Below are 25,469 nucleotides of genomic sequence, written 5' to 3'. Positions count from 1 at the left end.
AAACTCCGTGTGTCACAAAAGTTAGTTTAACAGAGTTTAAAATAATATATATATTATATATATATATATATATATATATATATATATATATATATATATATATATATATATTTTGTTTGACTTACAAAGATTATCATATTAGCAAAATGATTTGAAATAACACGCCAGGCATAAGATAAGCCTTGGGCTATATCGCTTAGAACCGTTTTAAGAGTGAATCTATCATTTATGCATTAAATTTCATTACTGGCTACTTACACGTTTCAGCCTCGTATTAGAAGTCAGCTTCTCGTGTTCTTTTGATATCCCACAATAACTGTTTTAATTGCACACTAATTATAGGCACTACAATTCACTAGATGCATCACGTCTTCCTCTTCCAAGGCTAGAGTAGCGATCAGGTTTGAGCCCACTACAAACCTCCTTGTGTGGCTACGTAGTCGGGATCGAACTTTTGACCTCTAAAGACAGCATCAGTGGTAGCCCACAGCAAACCTCTTTGCGTGGCTATATAGAACGGTATGGATCTCAGGACCTCTAAGGTAGGCAACCGTCACAGCCCACAGCAAACCTCTTTGCGTGGCTTATGGAGCTGAATAAAACTGAATTGAACTCTGGGCCTCTCTCTTCCGAAATCGAGGCAGCCTGTTAATCAAGAACTCGGCAAACGTGCACCACCTTGGCCTACCTTCCGAGAAGAACCTCCGTGACCTCAAAACCCGAAGTTTAAATACTCCTTACTGTTCTTGGTTTTTCAGGTCACGAACTACTTTCTGTAACTAAATTTTACTTGGGAAGTTAATTTTTAGTTTGTGTTCTGTGTCTTAATGCAGTCACGGAAACTTTTCCAACGGTTTCTTGTTAAGTTGTAAGAAAACACGGCTTTATTTTGTTTAATATTAGATTTTTTTTTCATTCTCACAGTGTATACTGTCCTGATCGTAGGTGATCGTTACATTTATTTTTTCCGCTTATATATGGGGCTTCGGCCGCTCAGTGATAGAGAGTTCACCTCTGGTGCATAGGGCCCGGGTTCGATCTCGACTCCTCCCATGTGAACTTTGTGGTGGACAAACACCGTGTGCGTGGGTTTCCTCGGGGTTCTGTTTCCCCCCACTTACTTCATTTCCTTCATTTCTCATCATCACCGTCTCCTTTAGCCTATCCAGCATAACCTTGGGACGTAAAACTCAAGGATTTCATTTCATTTTTACGCTTTTACTCGTACATAGAGTGTGTATTTAATGTTTAATCATAAAATATGTATCTAGTGGACTTTTGTTCTAGACATGAAAGCTTTTGGGTGGGTTTTGTCTGCGACCGAATGTATTGCCAGGTGACCATCAAAGTGGTATTTTCTCCATCTTGCTGGCCGCCTATCAAAGATTATCATCAAGAGTCTTACACTGAGAAAAAAATGTATGTGGCGTACTTAAAAAGGTAGGTTACATGCGTAATTCCTGTAGTTTTTAGACTTAACGTACAGCGGACATATAATTGAAAACGCTTGTTTTATAATACGTTCCGTATAAGTGTTCCATCTATACGTACTTTCCGTATGAAACAATATAGGCGGTCAGGATCTCACATACAAATGGACGTATATAACATATAGCTGACGAATGTAACATACATATATGTATGTAATATAAGGAAAACAGATGTCAGACATCGTGCAATGGCATGATGTAACATCTAAGGGCAGTGCGTATGTAGCATATGGATAACGTATGCTCCGCACTGATTTCTTTAGTAAGCAAGAGGATTCCGTATATTTGTACAATATACCGCTGTCCGGAGAATGTTTTTTTCTCAGTGTAAGAGTGGAGACTTTCATATGAGACAAAGATTGTTTCGAGACGAGATGGCATTTGCATCATGCCACAGGAGACAGCCTACAATCTTCTCTCGCCTCATCTCGTGGCAACATTAAATTAAGTAACTTTATCTTAGGAAGACTTTAAATGTCAGTAACAGTTGAAAACGTTAAAATAAATTAACAATTAGTGAATTCCTGACACCTATCGTATTTCGAGCACTGAATGTAGTTATTCACCACCAACAATTACATAAATGTTGCCACTAAGATGGAAATGGGAATATTTTTTTTTCTTTTAATTCCATGAGTACCAGTAGCGAAAAATATGACATTTATTATAGAGTTTGTATGAAGAAATAAAAAAAGTGTTTATAATCAACAAAACGATGTTCCTAAGAACGCAAAGAAAAGTAATTATTTTTTAAACAATTGCAGCAATTGCCCACACTGCTTGAATCGAATGTATTACTAAACTTCACATCAAGCAATGGAAAGTGTTGTTTTCGAAGCTCGTTTGGAGCAAGACTGCCGTCATGAAATAACCATGTGTTTCGTTTTACCTTCGTATTCTATCATCTCCGATACTTTTGCTGATTTTGCGTTTTATCAATGAATAATTCGTAAGTTGTAGAAAATTGCTCCATTTTATAAAGAAAAGGAGAGTTTCTACCGTAATAGGGACTTGAATCTACGTTCGTAAAATTGCAAGCATTATGCCTTAAACCTCTTCGCTACTCTGTTAACCTAGTAATGGTTCACAAAAGCCGTGAAATATTAGACAGTCCTTTTACCTTGTTATGAGAAATCATTTAATAAAATGAATAATTTACTCTCGTTGCTATCAATACTTCAATTCAATGTGAAATGTATTCGTACAGTATGAATAGTTTCCTAACAAGTAAATAATGCTTCTGTGTTTTAATTGATGTTTCTATGTTTTCTATTTTTTCTTTTCTTTTCCAAAGAACATCGAATGTACACATCACAGAAGCAGAGCATCTAGTGAACCGTAATCTACATAAAAGCTATTCACTTTGGAAAGCTATTTACTATTTGGAATCCCCTCATATTATGCAGTATATTCTTACGTTACTCTTCTGTCAATTTCTCCGAAGAGGAAAGCGAGAGGTCTTTTTCTTATGAACTCGGTGTCCTTCTGTTCTGCCTAAGGGCCCTCTAGCACTTTGTAAAAAATATTATAAATATTCTTATCTTTAGGCAGAACGGGAATTCCTAGGAATGTTTTTCTTCTTATTTGTAAGAGATTCTGTAAGAAGAATAACTATTTTTCAGATTTTATCATAAATTTTAAATGTTATTCTACTTGTTCTTCTCGGAAAAATGAGTAGATACAGTTTTGCTATTAGCAGTATTATTCACATTTATTTTAGAAAAAATGAATGTGATTTCTTTAAATATCTGCAGAGAAATGGAAAATTGATTGACTCAGTTGCAAGAAAGTCGTTTGACATTGTAACTGAAACAAACATAAATCAAACTTAATTCGGTCTAATATTAAGTCATTTCAAAACGAAATTTTTCTTAGTTTTCCATTAATTCATGCCCAACATGCTAAGGTTAGCAGTAGATAAATTTCACATGCCCAAGATATGTTTGGTCATACATTAAACAAATAATCCCAGAGGGTGCATAAGACGGCCCTTATCCCAGAGGGTGCATAAGACGGCCCTTATCCCCGATTATCTGACCTTTTGATTTGGTTGGAACTCTATAAAAAACATACAAGTATTTGAAAGTGTTATATTGATATTTAGAATTGGTGCTATTTACAAGCTTGTACATTGACAATATAAATATGAAAATAGAAGTGTTATCGCATATAGTATAGATTTAGGTATAGAATACAAATAAGCTTATAAGGTGATGCCGAAAAAGAAGTTGTGATGTACAGGAGTAAGACTCTTTCTTAAGGTACTCCTTATGCGTTCTCTTGCATTGCTTACTTAATATGTGGCCAAATATCTCTTGAGATGTGAACTGTGACACATTTTGCGTACTGAGAGCCTTAGCATGTTGGAAATGAATTTCTGGAAAATTGAACAAAATTTTGATGTGAAATGACTTGATATTACCCGCATTCGGTATATTTTATGTTCGTTTAAGTCATAATGTCAGACGGCTTTCCTGCAACTGAATCAATCGATTTTCCATTTCCCTGCAGGTGTTAAAAAATTACATTGACCGATACTAGTGTTGAATTATATATAGTATTGAATTATTTTTATGAATTGATATATATATATATATATCCGTCTCCAAGTTGCGGGGATGCATTTGGATTTAAAATGCATCGGAAGTGTTGCTGTTGATTTCAGCGACTCTAAAAACTATGGATTCGACACTATTATCGGTCATTTTCGATCATTTTTATATATCTCTCCGCCTCCAAGTTGCGGAGATGAATTTGGATTTAAACTTCATCAGAAATGTCACTGCTCATCTCAGCGACCCCGAAAACTATTGATTTGACACTAATATCGGCCATTTCCAGCCATTTTTATATATCTCTTCCTACCCAAGTTGCGGGCCTGAATTTGGATGTAAACGTTATCGGAAGTGTTACTGTTCATCAAAGGAACCCCAAAAACGATGTATTCGACTATAATATCGGTCATATATATATATATATATATCCCCTTCTCCTTTGTCCTCAGGTCACGACGCTGAATTTGGGTTTAAACGTCATTAGAAGCGTTACTGCTCATCTCAGCAACTTCAAAACTATAGATTCAACACTAATATCAGTCATTTTCGATCATTTTTTATATATCACCCCCTTCCCCCTCCCTAAAGTTTCGGCGTTGAATTTGGATTTAAACTGCATCAGAAATGTTACTGTTCATCTCAGTGGCCCTGAAAACTATGGATCCGCACTGATATAGATTATTTTCCATTATTTTAATATACCTCCCACTCCCTCAATTTGCGGGGATAAATTTATTTTTTTTAAACGGCATCGAAACTGTCACTGTTCACATTAGCGACCTCGAAAACTATGGATCCACACTAATATCGATTATTTTTCATCATTTTTATATACCTCCCTCAATTTGCGGGAGTAAATTTGAATTTAAACGGCATCGAAAGTGTCACTGTTCACGTCAGCGACTCCAAAAGCTATGGATTCACACTAATATCAATTATCTTGCATCATTTTTATGTACCTTCCTAAATTTGCGGGAGTAAATTTGAATTTAAACGACATCGAAAGTGTAACTGTTCACCTCAGCGACCGCAAAAACTATGGATTCAACACTTATAGCCGTCATTTTCGATCATTTTATACATCTTCCTCTCCTTCCCCCAAGTTGCAGTGCTGAATTAGAATTTAAGCTTCATCGGAAATGTCAGTGTTCATCTCAGCAACCCCGAAAACTGTGGGTTCGACACTAAGATCGATAATTTTTAATATATATTCGCACTTCCTTCCTCCAAGTTGCACCTTCAAAGTGAAATGATAAAACCATTTCAGGCCCGAACTTCATCTATGTTGAAAGTTTTTGTCGAGATCAGTCTGGTGGTTTAAGTGTTGTTAAGTTACAAATATAGTTACTTTCATTTATATATATGTAGTTACATTCTTTCATTTCTAGTCTAGTTAGTTACATTCTAGTATACTTTCATTTATATATATATATATATATATATATATATATATATATATATATATATATATATATATATATATATATTTATAAAAAAAAACTCAGCTATTGCTTCTGGACTATTTCAATGGTTCGTTCTTTAATACATCCCTTCCTTAACAATGGTTGCGGAATTGATTAAACGCAATGTTCTTGTATTAAGTAAATTTATTTTAAATATATCTTTCTCATTAATTTCAATTAAGTTGCTTTTCAAAGATCTTCTAAAATTTCAGTGACGCACTATGGGCTATAAGCCATTAACTTCTATGGCCAACCTGCTACAAACTACAGACTTAAATATTCGATAAAGCATTTCAGTAGTAAGTAGTTGCACAATACCAATATGAACGTATTTAATTCCAGCGGTAACAACTATGTTAGTAACACTAAAATTATTATTAATAATGATAACGAGTAAGAGTAGTTAATTACGAGTATGGCAAATATTTGCTACAGAAAGACTTCTGTACAAGAAATATGTATGTAAAAATAATTTACTTCAAAACAACACAAGGAAAACAACATTTATGACGTACCAGTACATAACTAATACACAATATTATGTTACTAATATAAGGTCAATGGTGTGGAAATAGAGAAAAACATACATTATGAAAGATCTGGGAATCACATTTGGTAGAAAGTTAAAATTTTGTCAACATAGAAATATATCATGGAAAGAGTAAGAAAGGACAATAGGCTTCATTTATTTATTTATTTATTTATTATTTCAGAACGATAGAATATGTATTTGTACAAATAACTTGTAAGAACTAAGGTTTTGTAATATGAAACAGTATATCTAAAACTTTGACTAACAGATTGACAGTATTCTTCTTACGGATGCGATGGTAGCGGTAGATTTTTAGGACTTCTGCCTTTTAGGACTTCTGCAGTTTAGGACTTCTGCCGTTTAGGACTTGTGCCGCGAAATGATTTTTAGGACTTCTGCCGTTTAGGACTTGTGCCTTTTAGGACTTCTCCCGTTTAGGACTTGTGCCGCGAAATGATTTTTAAGACTTCTGCCCTTTAGGACTTCTGCCGTTTAGGACTTCTGCCTTTTAGGACTTCTGCCACGTCCCCGTTGAAATTAGGCTACAATTCCCTTCTTCACGTTGAAAGTAATATTGGGTGTAATAGTGGGGTCGAACAGTCAGAAAATATTACACATCTGGCTACCAACATGCCCTTTGGAATATAGTTAGTGTATGAATACCTGAACCTAAAAAGCCCGGGGCAGAAATTTTTCTACGCCTGCTATCTCTCGTATGATGTCATCAAAATGACTGTCAAAAACAGTAAAAGAATTAATGAAGTGATTATTTAGATTATGAATTTCAGGATATTTTCCTTTCATGTAACTCGCAATGAGATGTAAAAATAATTAATTACGAAATATAATGTGACAATGACAAGATTGTCATTGTGGCCTACACAATCACCTGTAAAATCCAATATGGGAGAAATGCGCCTACCTGATTATAAAAAAAATTATGAACGCAAAACATACGAGCAAATTTTATTTCTAATGTTATTTTTGTAATGTTCTAAAATCAGTATCACTAAGAAGTAAACATTCAGATGTGAAATATTCTCTGATTGTTGTACCCCACAACATCCATACGTGAATATGGCAGCCATTATGTCTGTTATTGGGAAAGGAAATCACGCGCTAAACAAATAACAATATATGATGTAGAACCAGTAGCGGATCCAAGGGAGGGGGAGATCGGGGAATCGCCCCTCCCCAGAAGAGGAAACTTTCTTATTTTATATAAAACCCATAGAAACCCATTCTATAGTTTCAAGCTCTTAAAAGTAGCTCTAAGTAGCAGTATGACAACCCACCCCCCCCCGGTCCTGGATCCACCCCTGTGTTGAACTAATTAGTTTTCTAAAATTGATCTAATAATTTTGTACGAATGTTACTTGAAGGACCAAATGGTAATAATGATGTATCGCACGAAGATAAATCAGTAATTGCAGCACTGTCGATAGCCCGCTTATTAGATTCAAAAGTATAAGTGCAGTAGAAAATATGGTACTTGTGCCGATTATGGTCCGGGTCCCTAATATGGGCCACCCACCATATCTCTGCAGATTTACGTTGGCGCTATTAGATGAGAATATAAACTATGTCCTCATGAAAAGCGTATACATATTTGCGCGGCTCAGAGGACATAGTTTATATTGTCATCTAGTGACAACAACGTAAATCTGCAGAGATATGGTGGGTGGGCCATAATCGGTACAAGTACCATATAATGTAAAAAGAGTATTTCATTTCAAAGATAAAGAAACTCCTCTATTATTATATCTTGGGGTATAATATCTCCACAGTATTACTAGGAAAAAGGAAAATTGAAACTTTATGTAAATTAGGTTTGTCAGTTTCATATGACAGAATACAAGAAATTTCTGCAACTGTTACAAATATTGCATTGCAAAAATGTACCGAAGATGACGTTTTCTGCCCTTCCCGTTTTCGGAGAACACTTTTTCGTCAATGCATCAACAATCCATCATCATCAACAACCACATCGTCTTCTTTCCATGGGTTCAGTATAACTATCACACAGCATCCAGTATTGGAAGATTGTAAAGTTGATAAGTCTATCCAATTGAACATTAAAGATTGGAACAGTAAAATTGTCTCCCATTTACCTCGACCCTACACAACTATTGCTTCAGTGACTAAAATGAAGAGTGATCCATTACTGTCATTGGTTAATCTACATTATTACGATTAAGTTTATATCACTTAACCAAGAGAACTGTTTCTTCCATGGCTGGGAGCTCTTGAATTAGCACATAATGGAAATCAAAGTACGACGGAAATGCATGTTTCATTTGCTTCGTGTTACTAGAAGAATAATTCCACCACCAAGAAAAGATGTCACTCTACCTCCAGTTTTGAAAGAAGAAATATCATCTCCAGCAATGAATGGCAATTCACTTAATGGACATTGTTATTAAGGCAACATCTAAATTTAAAGAAGATCAAATACCCGTTATAACTGCTGATCAATCTGTATATGCAATATGAAAACAGTGGCAATATTCTTGCAAATACATTACAAAAATTTAGTAAGATATCCTCCTGTTCACAGTGCATTTCTATCTGGTCACTTTATCAGTTCTAGGAAATGATCACTATTTCCAGCAATATCAGACACACCAATTTCATGAGCAGAATATTAAGTTTATGAAGGACCATTTGAAGTCATTAATATTCTTGATAATGAATGTGCCTTACTGCAGTGGATGGTGCCAGGTCTTCATATAACTCAAATGATACTAAAATTTGAAGATATAGTCGGGTTGAGTACTCGAGTAAACGCTTCACAGGATCAACATTATGAAGATAGAGTTTCATTCAACAAAAAATTCCTTAATGATGTTAATGAAGTGATATTAGTTTTTGAGACCAGTGGAATCCCTTTGATGAAGACGAACCAGTTACTGTAAGGGGTACCAAAGTGCTTATGAGTGAGGAGGCAGTAAAGGCTGTGAAAGAAATTTATGAAATGCGTATTAATGTAATGATTACACAGTAAAAGATGGTTGTGTTAATTCAACTCAATTTTAACCCAGGGCAGTGGTTCCAGCGTGACTAACACTATGCCGTGTTAGTTCAACACATACCCCGCGGTGTTGGCGTTTAACACAGGGGGTGTTACGTCTTTAACACACAACCGGTGTTGAGCCGTGCCGTAAGGACTAATGAACCACAAAATTACTCCCTCAAAATATGTTAAATCGCCTATATGCGTAACGTGTTTGCATTATGCTGAGTCTAAAAAGCATTTTAACAAGTATAAAAAAATATTGTAGTGATGGGGGTAGGGCACGAACCCCAACCTTTCGATTATTAGCCGCGTGTTCTTCCGACTTAGCCACGGAGACGATGAAGAAAACGCTGCTTGAAGAGAGATAAATTGTTGAGGTCTTTTGAATTTGGCTAATCAGAGTGCTATTTTAAGCCGCGTATATTCGACGATAACCGTTCGGATAAGATAAAATATGCTCGCCATGTAATTTTATAACAAAATGGCGACTGTATATTTACTTTATTTTATAATTAATCCATATTTAATTTCAAATGTTTGTTGCTTCTAGTACACAATCGCTTAGAAAAAGAAGCAATAAATGCATCAAATGTGGTAGATGAAATTTTGCGTATACCTGGATTTGTTTAATTATTTCTTTCTACTGTGTTTGTAGCTTCAATTCATAAGCAAATATAATTAGATGCCCAACATATTTGGCAATCACGTAGAAAACAACACCGAAGATTCTACACTTGTGTTAATTTAACACACAGGTTGTGTGTCATTTCAACTACCGGCATTTGACACACAACTCCAAATGGAGAATGAGTTGTTCTAACCACTTGTTTGTGTTATATTTTAACACGATCGTGTTAACACATAGGCAAGTTGTTAAAATAACACAACGATTTTTTTACAGTGTACATACTACACTGTCTTATACAATGTCAGGTTTCAATCCACGAAATTATACCTAGAAATAATATTGACGTCTTCGATATAGCAAAGAAGAGAAAATCAAAAGTTTACAGGCTGATTTAAGTTTATTTTGCAGAATGTAGGTGTCTTCTCAAAACAGAGAAGGTGATGTAACGTAAGGTGAGGTAAGGTCCACTTTTCTCACACGAAAATCAATAATACCCACCATCCATTTCTGAGAATGAAATACTTAGGAAGACAGCCAATAAGTCAGATATATTGAAATGTATCTTAGGTGAATGTGACGATTTCACGTCAGTGGAAGGAACAGGCAATGACTTGGATGCTACTGCATACATGATCAATGGGCCAGCTATGGTTCACATTTGGAAATCAGAATTTGACAGATGGTTTGCAGATTATGTTGAAACCGTTTTCAAAAAGCACATTGATTATCTTTTTTTAAGCAAAGTTGATAGAGTTAATGTTGTGTTCAATCGGTATTTTAAATATAGTTTGAAAATAATACACAAGAATTCAGTGGCAGTGGAAATGATACTCATATTAAGGTAACTATGTCCACAATCATTCCCAAAAGTTTCAACAAATTTCTGCTTTTGAATGAAAACGAACAGCAGTTGTTTCATCTTGCCGCAGAAGAACTTGTGAAATGTGATTTTGAAGGAAAGGAACTCCTGAGTACCTATGATAGCTTGGTTAAAACAGTGATGTGACATCATATAATTTCCTGCTCCCACGAAGAAGCTAATGCGCAACTACTTCTTCACACAAAGCATGCTGCAGACAGTGGGCATTCAAAAGCAATTATAAGAACTATAGACTCCGATGTAATTGTTTTATCCATTGCAGCTTTTGGAACATTTCAGAACATATCAGAACTGTGGATTTAGTACGGCACAGGAAAAAGTAAACAATTTCTTCCTATTTATGAATTCTGTAACTAGTTGGCCACTGATTTACAAATGAAACTACCGGTTTTTCACTCATTTAGAGTATGTAACACAGTATCAAGCTTTTGCAGCATTAGAAACCGAAAAGTCTGGGATGCATGGACGCCTTTTAGAGATGTTAGCACTGCATTTGATCAGCTGTATGAATGAAACATCCCTAGAGGATCGTGTGTTACATTTGATAGAAGGGTTTTTTATTCCTACGTATGATCTTTGCTCTACTGTTACAAGTGTCAGCAAGTGTTATTCACTAAAAGAAATCCTGTAATTGAAAATATTCCTTCTACACAAGATACTCTTAAATAACATTGTAAACGAGCAGCACTTCAGTGTCAAATATGGAATAAATGTTTACTGCCACAATATCAGCTACCACAACCTGAAGCATGGGGATGGAGAAGAAATGGAGACAATAAATACAAGCCAATATGGGCGACAGTTAAACATATTTCTCGCGATTGCCAAGAACTTGTCGTAAGCAATGTATATCGTGTAAATATACAAGAAACAATTTACCTTGTTTACTGTTGTGTTCGTGTGAAGATCAGTGCTTAGTTAATGTCATTTAATACTAAACACTGATGTGGTAAATGCACGTTTCACCTCACGTTAGTATTATTTCAAAGTTTGTATTGTAAATTGAAACTCGAATATACGTTTTTATTTCAATTTCAATATATTTTTAAGTGTTATAAATACTTGTTATAAATAAATGGTACATAATAGAATTGAGGATAATGCTTTATAAAATCAAAACTAACTGATAAAATATTTCAAAGTGTTTCAGGACAAATCTAAAATTTATAGTAGTAATACATTTGTATGTAGGCCCTATACTTCGGTTGATTGAATCCTCATATGCAGTAGTAGCAAATGTTTCGATACAACATGGTCACCTAATCATATTTTTTCCAACTTCCATTGACTTCTTATATCTATATGTACTAATGCATTCAATTTTGACATTTATAGGCCACATTCATGTGGAGTAAGATTCTTGAGAAGGGGCGGATCAAAGATTTTTGTGAGTTGGTGTGAGTTTGAGAAACAAATTACGGACCTTATATATATATTTCCCCACTGAATGTAGCTTACATTTTGAGAATCAATTTATCATATTTAACGCTCACTGCTCATTTTTATCAATGATAAATTTGATAATTCATCTAAATAAAAATTAGATTTGTCTGGAAACAAGTTCAAGCTTCCCCTGAGACAAATAATATTGTAAAAAATAATAAAATATTTTCCTTTAGGAGCACTCCAGAGCCTCATTTCTGGATCCGCCACTGGTTTACAGTAAGCTTTATCTTTACACCGAATATATTTATACTTTATCATTTGTTTATTTGAAGACAAAGATACTGATTTTCGTGTCTTTAGTTATCATTTTATTTATCATTTATAGTTTCGTGACGTGATTTTAATGACGTCATGATTTGATGATATAGGGCCGGAGAAAATTGTGTCCCGGATGATTAAGTTTCAAACATTCATATACTAACTGCATGCCATGTAGAATGTTGGTAGCCACTCTTGAAGTATTTTTTCACTTTCTCGAACAATTCTACCTCACTACAATGATGAGCAAATGCAAGACCAAGACAAGGATCCGAGAGGTCTTGGATAACACTGGAGTCCTTGGTCTTGGTCTTGAACACCTTCTGTGACCAGAACTGTACACCTTGCACAGATTGTTTAGTATAACATTCCACTAGTGTCGTAAACTATCCACTTGCCACACGTGGGGCGCCTACCCCTTCACGTTCTTCTTGTATTTTGGAGGTCAATCAGTATAAGTACACTGTTTTCAAGACTTAATGTAAATGTGTGGCATATACGGAATTCTGGTACTTTTAGAATTAGGGATGGGTACGAGCGAGTTCGGGTGAGTTTTCTTTGAAACAGACTCGAAACAGACATCTTTGAGGTCGACTCGAGAACTCGGCTCGAAAAGTATCCTCCAACTCGACTCGAATTCAGGTCGAATTTCTTGTCGAGTCGAGCCAAATCCTGTTTGGAGTTTCAAGTACTCTTTTCAAGTATCCTTCATAGACAATATAATTATTATTAATGATGCTATTACTACAACTTATTATTATTAACATGAAAGTTAGGCGGTTTGTATCTGAATGCTAAAAATTAGTGACTGCCCATCCCTATTCAGCATAGAAAGGTATCGTGTCTAATCTGGCTACACATTGCAAAGCTTATGAACCCATATCGAACAGCATAATTAAATAGAAAGAAATAATATGTAAATTCTGTTCTCAATTTACTTCTTTTGCAGGTATCAATGCTTTTGCGATCATGAGGTACCAACCGACGAGTACAGGGCACCAGAAGAAGAATGCGACTTTCCATGCGAAGGAGATGCCAGTTTCAAATGTGGAGCAACATATCGTTTAAATATTTATTCAGTGACCTATGGATAAATAGATACGTATCAGATATTGACTCAATACAAGTCAAGCAGTGTAATTTGAGTCATTCTTCTGAGACTATATGATAACCTAACAAAAAGCGTAAGGACTATCACTCAAGATTGTTTCATTTATCTTCAAATACAAAGATTCTTTTAAAATATGTTCCACATACAACACAACTTGATTTATATTTCTGTGATTTTTTGACGCTTTAGTTCAGTGATCGCCAAACTGTAGACCACAAGCTACTAATAGCTCACGAGGACATTTTCGGTAAATCGCGGTAACGTCCGGTTGTCTAACCTTGATTCCACCACAGAGCTGACGCTAAGGACAGGGGGCGCTGACGACAACTGCTTGTTTCCCACGCACAACTGCCATTATCAGTCTCATCTCACAGTGATTGTACACGTGTGGGGTTGTGCACATTGGGCCTTATGCAGAGTCGTTTTGGTGTCTGATTAACGCTATAGTACTGGATTGACTAACGGATGGTTATCAAAATTGTATTCAGAGTCTCTGATTATGACGTAGTATTTGACGAGGTTAATCACATGTGACTAATTAATCTAGAGCAGAGGCAAATCTTCTACCCACGGTTTAGCGTGCAACACAACATTTCGTATTTCGTATATTTTCATTTTTACAGACTACGCATGCGCTCATCTACTTTTCCGTAGTTGCCACATTTATTTTTCTCATTCGATGCATTGGGGTTATATAAGTTAATCATACGCAAATTATCATTTTAGTTGTACTCAAAGTAGACTCTGAATACCATAATGTGTACCTTCCTTAGTAAAGAGTTAGTATGCTTACTAACTAGTCTGAGATTAACCCTCGATTAACGAATTCTCTCTGAATACCGCCCATTATGTTTTTCGTATGTATATTAGATATTTGCTAATATGAATAGTCTGTTCTCATATGATTTCATATTTACTAAAAATATAAGTCTATGGGCAATAAACAAATGTAAGATTTTTTAAAGCTGATAGTTCTTTTGGTTGGTGACTCACAGTAAGATTTAAAAATGGTACGGTATCTCAGAAGCCTTATAAGTTTGGCGACCACTGCTTTAGTCGATTGGAGGTGTTAGAAAACTACATAATGAACAACGTAGGTCTCGCTACCTATAATTAGCACTGCTGACGTAACAAATTGTTCAATTTGATATTTTGCCTCTTTACTGTTAAATTTTCTTGCTTGCTTTTTAAGCTGCAGAAATTTATGTCGAAGAGCTTAAATCTTTTTGAAAAAAAAAATTCTAATGTTCATGTCTTTGGCACCGCTACACTAAACATAGCTCCTAGTTTCTATTTGTGAAAACAAATTGTAAAAGTAAGAAACGATTAAAATTTAGTATGAATCTTCCTATGTCCTATCAAATAAATTGGTCAATTGAATGTTCAAAAATACTGCATAGATGGTTGTCTAATACCATCAAGTTTTTTCAAATTTGTAATCCTAATAGTTAGAAAATGTATAATGAAATTGCACTCGAGTCGGTAATCTAGAAGGAAGAAGGAAAAAGTGTAAACGAAGTATAGAGTCTATCATTCAAACGCGGCGTCTCCTGTATACAGTCTGAGAATTTGGCATAATGTAACAAATTGACTTCTCTAGAAACTACATACGATATATAAATATTAATTTTTAAGGTATTGCTAACTATGGTTAGAGTCAAAATGAGCAACAGAATATTTATACATCAATGTTACGGTACGTTTTCCACTACCGGTATCAGTGGGTATAGGTAGGCTATGAAGTGTTCCTTGCATTTTTTTTTACTTGTACCGTACAGTAAAATGAAATGAAATGAAATCTTCAGTTTTACGTCCCACGGTTATGCCGGTGAGGTTAAGGAGACGGTGATGATGAGAAATGAATGAAAATGGTGGAATGAAGAAAGTGAGAGGAAACGGGAGAACTCCGAGAAAACCCACGAGCATGGTTGTACCACAGAATAGTTGTTGCGAATTACAGTAGCTCTAATGACCTTATACTAGGTTAGTACCAATATGTAGATTATCAAAAATTTGATTCTTAGGTAAATTGAAGCATTGAATAATAATATTACACTTCAAACCAGGTCGGTAGTCAGCCCAAAAATGTAGGGGGGCGGTAGAAGTTAGCGGGGTTAGATCAAACCATATTATAGTTCATTTGCAAGCTTATTAAAAGATTACTTACTAGGTATGATTCCATACCGGGACCAAGTACCTGGGTGAAACCTATACATCGGAGGAAAGCCCTTACCATGAGAAGTACGAAACCATTTTCAAATCACGGGCAAACCCGCAATCGGAATCTATAAGGGGTCAGTTGGTTGGTGTTTGTGACCCTATGTATGGCATATTAGACTAAAATAAAAATGAATATTACGGTGCTTCACGTGTAAGCACCTGAGTCCATCATGTTCCTTTAGGCTCATTGCCAGAACTTGACTCGGACAAGGGTTTGGTAATATCATTTTGCACCCGACTGCCCATTTGGTCAGTGTTACCAACGAATTGTAAATACAATCTGGCAGACGGTTTCTCCACCACTGGGTGTATATCCATTCTATGTGACATAAACATCATTCGTCAATATAGAAATATACTGTGGATGTATTCCTCTCTCAAGGATCTTAGTTTGCCAGTATTGCCAACCAATTGTAAAAATGCGAAGGTGAAAACAGGTTCTGTAAGATGAGACGTTTATAAACCAAGCTTGACAGAAACATCACGCGACATTATAACAAAAAGGAGTTGATTGTGACCGTCTTCCAAACATTTTAGGTTGTCAGTATTGCCAAACAAGTGTAAACATGACAATGTTGCAAATTCAACAATGGAAACTAGGGTGGGTCACAGTGTAATTATGTCTGCCAATGATGTAGACCATGCGAAAATCTTAATGTTCGCGTTGGTTTGCAATATTACCAAACTGGAGTGATTGGGAGACGGGGACACACACTATCTTTTCCATTGTCTAATGCTGTTTATGTCATACTAGTTATATATTTGTTCAATGGCACGCACGCTGTTTGCAACATCGTGATGTTTTACTTGGTTGGTAACACTGACAAGTTTGACTGGTTGGGAGACGGTCACACTCAATATATTTTTGCTACTGTGTGTGTGTGTGTAATGTTTCTGCCAAGCTTGGTGTATAAACGTCTCATCATACGGAACCTGTTTTACACCATCTCATTTTCACAGTTAGTTGGCAACACTGACAAACTGGGATTCTTGGAAGAGGAATACGTTAACAGTATATTTTCTCTAGTGACGAATGATGATTATGCCACGTAGAATAGATATACACCCACTGGTACAGAAACCATCTACCACATTGTATTTACAATTTGTTGGCAACACTGACCAAATGGGCAGTCGTGTGCAAAGTAATATTACCAAACCCTTGCCCGAGTCAAATTCTAGCAATGAGCCTAAAAGGAACATGGTGGGCTCAGGCGCTTACCTGTGTTGCATCGTAACATTCATTTTTACTTCTGTCGAATATGCCATACACAGTGATGAAAATTGGTAGAGCGTTCACCTCTGGTGCTAGGGGTCCCAGCCCCCGCCAAGTGAACTTTGTGGTGGACAAACACCGTATGCGTGGGTTTTCTCGGGGTTCTCCCGTTTCCTCCCACATTCTTCATTCCACCATTTCATTCATTACTCATCATCACCGTCTCCTTTAGCCTAACCGGCATAAGCGTGGGACGTAAAACTCAAAGATTTCATTTTTACAGTGATGAAAATTTTCCGATTCATAAAAACATACTCCACTTATTCCTACATCGTTGTTTAGACGTGATGTGAGGTGGAAAATTTTCTTCTATATTTTTCCCAAAAATTTTCCGTTCTTAACAAAGATCATTGATCAAGGAACAGTTCCTCAGTATTCATAAAATTGATTGAATTCATGTATAGAAATCTTAAAAAGTGTAAGATCGTTTAAAGAATTTGAATATTTTCATGGCTCACACAATTTTCGGTACTATGTAGGAATAAGTGAAACAATTTTTTATGAATCGAAATATTTTCTGTCTAATACGAAAAACTTGAAGAACTTTTTATGTCGGAAAATTTTCATCATTTTGAAGAAAAAAGTAAAACAACTTTTTGTGAATTGAAAGTTTTATTGCTCTGTAGAAACAAGTGAAAGGAATTTTCATAGATCGGAAAATATTCATCACGATGTAGAAACAAATGCAAAAATTTTTCATAATCCGGACAATTTTGGATATTAAGTATAATGATGTTTGGTGGAAAATTTTCCACCATATTTCACTGCACATTCAGATATAAAATTAAATTCCTGTAGAGGAAAGTTAGACAGCAAAAAATTACCATAAAATTTTCTAATATTTGAAGTTGGGAAGTAAAAATATACAGTGTTTCTCTCTCTCTCTCTCTCTCTCTCTGTGTGTGTGTATGTAAAGTGCAAGGAACATACATCGAGTTCGTAGATAAGAAATACCCCATTCCAATATTTAATGTAACTAGAAATTGAAAAGAAACCTTTGTGAATTTATCAATTTCAGAAACAAAAAATTCCACTATTTCTTCACACGTAGGCCTGCCTATGTAATGAAATAACTACATAAAAGTTTCTTATGAAGATTATTTTTGTAACAGAAAATAAGAAAAAATGATTTTATTTTGTTTAACATTCGTAAATCATAATTTCAATATTTTAATTTCGTATAATCAACATCTTACACTAGATATTTGTATTGTAAAACTACCATTATTATGTATAAAAATGTATTAGAAATAATGACGATTCGATAGAACAAGTACATATAAGAAATATGTTTTTTGTTTTGTAAATTAAAATGAAATTACTTGTTGCTTTTAGAACGCAGCGCTAATAGTACAACATTTTATGTTTCTTTTATTATTTTATTGGAAGAACAGCTCCCTTATTAGCTGCTCCTTATTAGTTATATTTTACTTTCTCTTCTGAATGAATAAATGAATAAATAAATGTTTATTTCCAGAAAATGATCAGTATTTGCTTTCATGAGTTCTGAAACTCGAAGTTTGGGTAGTCAAAAATTTACAGTAGACACTTTATATTATATCTACTTATTTATAAATGTTGCAGTATGTAAACCTTTAAAAGTAGTAAAGCTATGAGGAAACCGTCCTATGCGTATTCAACTGACGAAGTCTAATATTGTAAGATCAAAGGTGGATTCTGAGGGAAGAACGCATTGAATTTTTTGAAACATTCTTGGAATGAAGAATCGTTAAATTTTCACTTCGTGGAACTTTTTGAGACAATATCTGTCACCAATAAATTTCACGGCTAAACAACGATGTAGGAATAAGTGGAGTATGTTTTTATGAATCGGAAAATATTCATGACTTTTAAAAAATTGAAATTTTAAATAATAGAATCCGGTTCCCGAAAGCTAATTGGAAAATTATAATTTTTTGCTGACTAACTTTCCTCTACAGAAATTCAATTTTGTAGCTGAATGTGCAGTGAAATATGGTGGAAAAATTTCCACCTAACATCATTATACTTAATATCCAAAATTGTCCGGATTATGAAAAATTTTTGCATTTGTTTCTACATCGTGATGAAAATTTTCCGATCTATGAAAATTCCTTTCACTTGTTTCTACACAGCAATAAAACTTTCCGATTCACAAAAAGTTGTTTTACTTTTTTCTTCAAAATGATGAAAATTTTCCGACATAAAAAGTTCTTCAATTTTTCCATATTAGACAGAAAATATTTCGATTCATGAAAAATTGTTTCATTTTTTCCTACATAGTACTGAAAATTGTGTGAGCCATGAAAATTTTCAGATTCTTTAAATGATCTTTCAGTTTATACCATTTCTATACAAGAACTCAACCAATATTATAAATACTGCGGAATTGTTACTTGATTACTGATATTTTTTAGAACGGAAAATTTTCCCGAAAAACGTAGCGGAAAGTTTTCCGCGGGAAATTTTTCACTTCACATCACTAGCCATACATAAGGTCACAAACACATACGATCTGGCCCCTTATAACGTCGGATTGTAGGTTTACCCGTGATTTGAAAACGGTTTCATATTTCTCATGGCAAGGGTTTTTAGACGATATATAGATTTTACTCAGGTACTTGAAATCATTCCTAGTTAGTGCTTCTTCATAGAGTGTTCGGCCGTCGTCACTGAGATCTAGAATTGTAACAGCCTATTTCCATCTACTCTCTTCGCATAATACACAATTCACATTGAAAACAATCAAAGCATTTCGAGGGCTACGGACGTTTCTAAGATTCCTCTTTAAGACAATTGAATAGGAGTTTGGCTCCCTGAACCTGTTTCTATATCGTTTACCATTCTGTATTACCGATTTGTTGGCTTTATTCAGCGCTAACCGCTAAATTATCAGTTCTCCGTCAATACATTATCTACTTCTGTCTAAGACCTTCTTATTGTGTGCTTAAGATTATACCGACAACCAACTTTAACAAGTTTCTGATCAGTATAGAAGCTTTTTTTCCAAACTTTTACGATAAATAACACAGATTTATCAACATGAAATGTTGAATGTAGTCAAAAATACCGACGTAATTTTAAGAAGAGTTTACAATTAATATTGTTAACGACTTAGAAGGATTTCGGATAAATTGTGACTTTTGCTTTATTCCCAACATAACTTATGCAAGTGTTAAAAGTTCGTATTGTCAGTGACATCTATATATATTGTTACACAGTTATGCCTCGAAGTCCTAAGCCGGACTCAAATTATGGGGTGAGACGCCCGCGCTTTTCAAATTGTGTGTGCAGCAAGGAAAAGAGATAAAAGGGAGAACGGAGTAAGTTGAGGTTCTGATTGTATTAGCAACCTGATGCCTCATTGACACCAACCCACACGCATGTAATAGTGGTATGACTCTGGCTTTGATTTACTCAGATCACAGCGCCGGGTCCGGGAATGCAAATGTAGTTAATACCACGCAAGCGATAAATACATGAAAACATTATGTATTTGGAGCTATGCGTGAAATAAAAACATGTACAAGTAAATGTAAAATAGAAATTTCAACCCCGGCGTGATAAGGAAAAATCATAGGAAAAACTAGACGTCTTAGCCACTATTGAGCATGCGCGTGAAAAAGTTCTCCAAGCTCGTCGAGGCTCGTGACGTAGCTTTCGAGCGACGTCAGACTGGCAGAAATGCGTGGGACGAAGCGCCTATATAAGCGAGGCCTGTTCGCCGACTCGGGTGATTCTGCAACCTACCGTCTACGAGAGTGTGTCTCCCCTTGTTACGGCCGCTCTGCATAAAATCAGGTATGTGATTATTTTTTTCAAAGTTCCCCCTCAACTCGGGATGAGCACCTTGAGAATGTTTAGTTACAAATATGAAGTTAGTTTCAACTCGAGACCAAAGTCCCTCTTCGAGAATTAACACTTTCCCTTTGGGCCAATGCAAGTTGCGATGTACGAAGTTTCAATTTCACTATTTTCAATAAATCGCGGTTTAGCATAAAAACCTTCTAGCACCCATTGGGTAATGTAGGGGTTGTGCTCCCTAACGTGATGTAGTAAGAATTTCAAGTTGTAATTCCAAGTAACCGATTTGTAAGATTCATCTGTATTCTCATTTTTATTTTTTTTCTGTTCTTATAAATAAAATGTAAAATGGATTGGTCTCTTTAATTTAGTCAAGCTATCCCTCCCTATCTAGATTCAGCTCACAGTCTTCATATGTTACCTGGGTTTCGATTTCCAGTACAAGCTCTACCACTGAAATACGAGTCTCCCCCCACTATTGAGACTATTAGTGCACTTTCTCATCATCTTCGAACCAGTAGGCCAAAGACGTTTTCAAGACCGAGGCTTAAAGGGAGTTGGACTCAGAACCAACTTTGTAATACTGGGTGGAGAGTAGAGGAGTGATCTCAAATACGATTTCACAAAAGAAAGTGTACACAAATATAAATGCCAACCTAAGAAAACAACATAACATAACAGTTTTATGGTGTTCGGTGTTCGCCGGGTAACCAACTGTGTGTTCTTGAATCTCTAAACAAATCTCTGGTGCTCGTTCACTTTATAGGGGAACCAAAAATCTCAGTTGCGTTTTAGGGCAAATCGCGAGTGATTTTTTTATCGAAGAGTTTTCATTATATAAAAGTGCACAGTGTACGCGAAGTTTTCTTTTGACTAGTCAAGTGGTGTATCTGAAATATGTAAAGTCAGTACAGTTCAGTGGCGTACTTGGACTAGGCGGTGTTCAGCTTATGACTCTGATATACAAGTATACTTTTTCTGCTCTAAGTAGTGCGTTTTACAAGGAGTGAATTAGCGACGAAAAAATTTTCTATTCTCAACTTCTCTCGCTTTAAGTTGCTATAAGTCAGCGGATTAGTTGCTAGGTTCCGCAGAGCAAGACTCAGTCGACCTCACGACGATTTCTTGTGTAGTGATGGAAATGAAAAATCGGGACGCGAGTGTTAAGACAGAATTCAGCTTTTGTCTCATGTACTTGCAAACCCTAAATCTGCTTATGCTTCTGCTAGCTTTGGCAGGGTCACAGTCAGTTTTATCTCTGGGCAACAGAACCTCCCGTTTTACGGGATGAAAGTTCGACTCGTTTGTCCGGCGATAAGTGGCTAATACCCTTACCACTTATTTGGGAAGGATCACAGGCAGTTTATCTCTAGACAGCAGAACCTCCCGTTTACGGGATGAAAGTTCGACTCGTCTGTCCGGCGATAAGTGTCTAAAATCCTTTCCCATGCAAAGCTTGGAGGTCACAGGTATCTTATTCTTTTGGTCCAGCAGGGCCCCTCTGCACTAGGGGTGCATGCCCGACGGCTGCCTGGGAATAACTGCCTAAACCTCTCCTTTATGCAAATGCAACACCAAAAATCAAAACGCAAGTACATGATCCAATGGTTCGATGTTCGTAATCCCCCTGTGTGAAAAAAAAAAAATAGTTAAAAAAATGAAGTTTAAAAAAAGAGAAACAAATCACATTCAACACGTATGACTATAATGGTAATCAGTACAGTAACTATACTGGTAATTAGCAAATCAGTAAACTCACAAACTCTTAATTCTCTTTATGGTACTAAAAGTTTACTCGTAAATGGTTCAAAGGCATGCTTAATACTATGGTTAGGAATTGGTGTTAAAAAAATCTACTATTGTGAGTTCACACGAAACCTCTTGACAATTTTAAGCTAGAAGGATATCCATGATTGTAAGGTTTCATACTACAAATTCCAAATCATAAAGCTTCGTAGTAAACATGGTTCTTTTATCTACTATTTTGTTAGTAGAACTGTTGTAGCATTTAAATGTAGCATAGTCAAAATGCATGAAATCTTACAATCCCGCTCTCTTGCAATTTATCCGTTCATGCTCTCCAAAATTCTTGAGAAAGTTGTTTTTTAGTTTCTTAGCACCTTACGTAAGGCCCGTTCTATATTAACCCTTTAACTCCCAGCAACTTGCCTTGGACAACCGTCAGGAGGATAACTTTCAACATTTTTTTGTTATTTTTTTTTATTACCGAGGTCGGCGGATAACTGTTACACAGTTATGCCTCGAAGTCCTAAGCCGGACTCAAATTATGGGGTGAGACGCCCGCGCTTTTCAAATTGTGTGTACACCAAGGAAAAGAGATAAAAGGGAGAACGGAGTCAGTTGAGGTTCTGATTGTATTAGCAACCTGATGCCTCATTGACACCAACCCACACGCATGTAATAGTGGTATGACCCTGGCTTTGATTTACTCAGATCACAGCGCCGGGTCCGGGAATGCAAATGTAGTTAATACCACGCAAGCGATAAATACATGAAAACATTATGTATTTGGAGCTATGCGTGAAATAAAAACATGTACAAGTAAATGTAAAATAGAAATTTCAACCCCGGCGTGATAAGGAAAAATCATAGGAAAAACTAGACGTCTTAGCCACTATTGAGCATGCGCGTGAAAAAGTTCTCCAAGCTCGTCGAGGCTCGTGACGTAGCTTTCGAGCGACGTCAGACTGGCAGAAATGCGTGGGACGAAGCGCCTATATAAGCGAGGCCTGTTCGCCGACTCGGGTGATTCTGCAACCTACCGTCTACGAGAGTGTGTCTCCCCTTGTTACGGCCGCTCTGCATAAAATCAGGTATGTGATTATTTTTTTCAAAGTTCCCCCTCAACTCGGGATGAGCACCTTGAGAATGTTTAGTTACAAATATGAAGTTAGTTTCAACTCGAGACCAAAGTCCCTCTTCGAGAATTAACACTTTCCCTTTGGGCCAATGCAAGTTGCGATGTACGAAGTTTCAATTTCACTATTTTCAATAAATCGCGGTTTAGCATAAAAACCTTCTAGCACCCATTGGGTAATGTAGGGGTTGTGCTCCCTAACGTGATGTAGTAAGAATTTCAAGTTGTGATTCCAAGTAACCGATTTGTAAGATTCATCTGTATTCTCATTTTTATTTTTTTTCTGTTCTTATAAATAAAATGTAAAATGGATTGGTCTCTTTAATTTAGTCAAGCTATCCCTCCCTATCTAGATTCAGCTCACAGTCTTCATATGTTACCTGGGTTTCGATTTCCAGTACAAGCTCTACCACTGAAATACGAGTCTCCCCCCCACTATTGAGACTATTAGTGCACTTTCTCATCATCTTCGAACCAGTAGGCCAAAGACGTTTTCAAGACCGAGGCTTAAAGGGAATTGGACTCAGAACCAACTTTGTAATACTGGGTGGAGAGTAGAGGAGTGATCTCAAATACGATTTCACAAAAGAAAGTGTACACAAATATAAATGCCAACCTAAGAAAACAACATAACATAACAATATATATATATATATATATATATATATATATATATATATATATATATATCACTAGATAAAGCACAATAAACCGGAAAAGGGATACAAGTTACATTCGTGGTGTTTGGAAACAAGCTTCTCATATATAGCATATAGCAAAATCTTCAGATACCCACTGAATTCCCAACAGAAATAAAGTGAAACATAATTGAAACTAGACTACAAACTTCGCCTAATCAAATTTTCATGTACAACTACTTTACTATGCATATTCACCTTTAAATTTATTCAAAGTTATTGTTTGACTTTTCTCTCTAACTAAGACATTTCTCTTCTATCAACCACAAAATATTATCAACTTTATGAAGCCACCTAGTAAGTGATTCGACACGTATATTTATCTAAGGGCATCTTACTAAATTGCAATAGCACTAATACCATCTTATCTTTTCATCGAAACATGCATTGTGCAATTGGTAAATGTTTGGACGAATTTATTATAGACTTATAAAAATACAAATATAAAATTTACAATTAACAGGTTCAGAGATAGAGAAGTTTAACTTCCAACGAAAATATCTACGATTAAATTGCATCTCCATACAGGAAGTATACACCAATGAGAATATTCACCAAAATATTTATCTGTAATATACCCTCCAAAACAATTTTAAAATATTAATTAACGTGACGTGTAAAATATTTTAGGAAAAGACTCAGTGTTTGAAGACAAAGTCAAAAAGTTATTCTGGATTTATTTATTTATAAATGTTTCAGTTACATTTATAAGTCCACTTTACACTGAAACAATGTAACAAAGTACTCTTCTACTAGCTAGATATTAAATTTTACTGGTGTATGTAGACAATACCTGCTATTATACATTACTTAAAGCAAGCACTCCATTCAGGACACACACACACACACACACACACACACACACACACACACACATATATATATATATATATATATATATATATATATATAGATAGATAGATAGATAGATAGATAGATAGATATAGATAGATATAGATATATATATATATATAGATATAGATATATACTTTACATATAGATAACCTATTTGTTAGAGCTGAATCGTTTGTTGATCCTTTAACAATTGATTAATTTTTTAAAATATAATATGCTTTGGTCCTGTAATCAGAGAAGAGAAACGAACATGTAACGAAATATTTAAATGTATTTCGGTATATCTTCAAAGAAAACAAAATACATTTATTTATTTATTTGCTGTATTATATTATGTACAAGTGCTCAATCGAGATAAAAGAATGTGAAATTTCTAATGG

The 25,469-nt window shown here is 35.4% G+C and overlaps 1 protein-coding gene across 1 annotated transcript in view; it reads left to right on the top strand.

Annotated features, from left to right (window-relative positions):
* The window catches only part of LOC145691609 (uncharacterized), a 36,890-nt gene extending 23,249 nt beyond the window's left edge, over positions 1-13,641 (top strand). Inside the window, exon 3 of the mRNA XM_081767012.1 lies at positions 13,218-13,641. Coding sequence (XP_081623138.1) covers positions 13,218-13,362 — 145 coding nt within the window. The 3' untranslated portion in view covers positions 13,363-13,641. The remainder of the gene's footprint in view (positions 1-13,217) is intronic.
* The last annotated feature ends 11,828 nt before the right edge of the window (positions 13,642-25,469 follow it).

Source organism: Thermobia domestica, chromosome 8 (genome assembly GCF_964235325.1).
Source record: "Thermobia domestica chromosome 8, izTheDome1.hap1.1, whole genome shotgun sequence".
Classification (NCBI taxonomy): domain Eukaryota; kingdom Metazoa; phylum Arthropoda; class Insecta; order Zygentoma; family Lepismatidae; genus Thermobia; species Thermobia domestica.
Note: the sequence above shows the minus strand (reverse complement) of the source record. Positions and strands in the feature narration are given on the sequence as shown.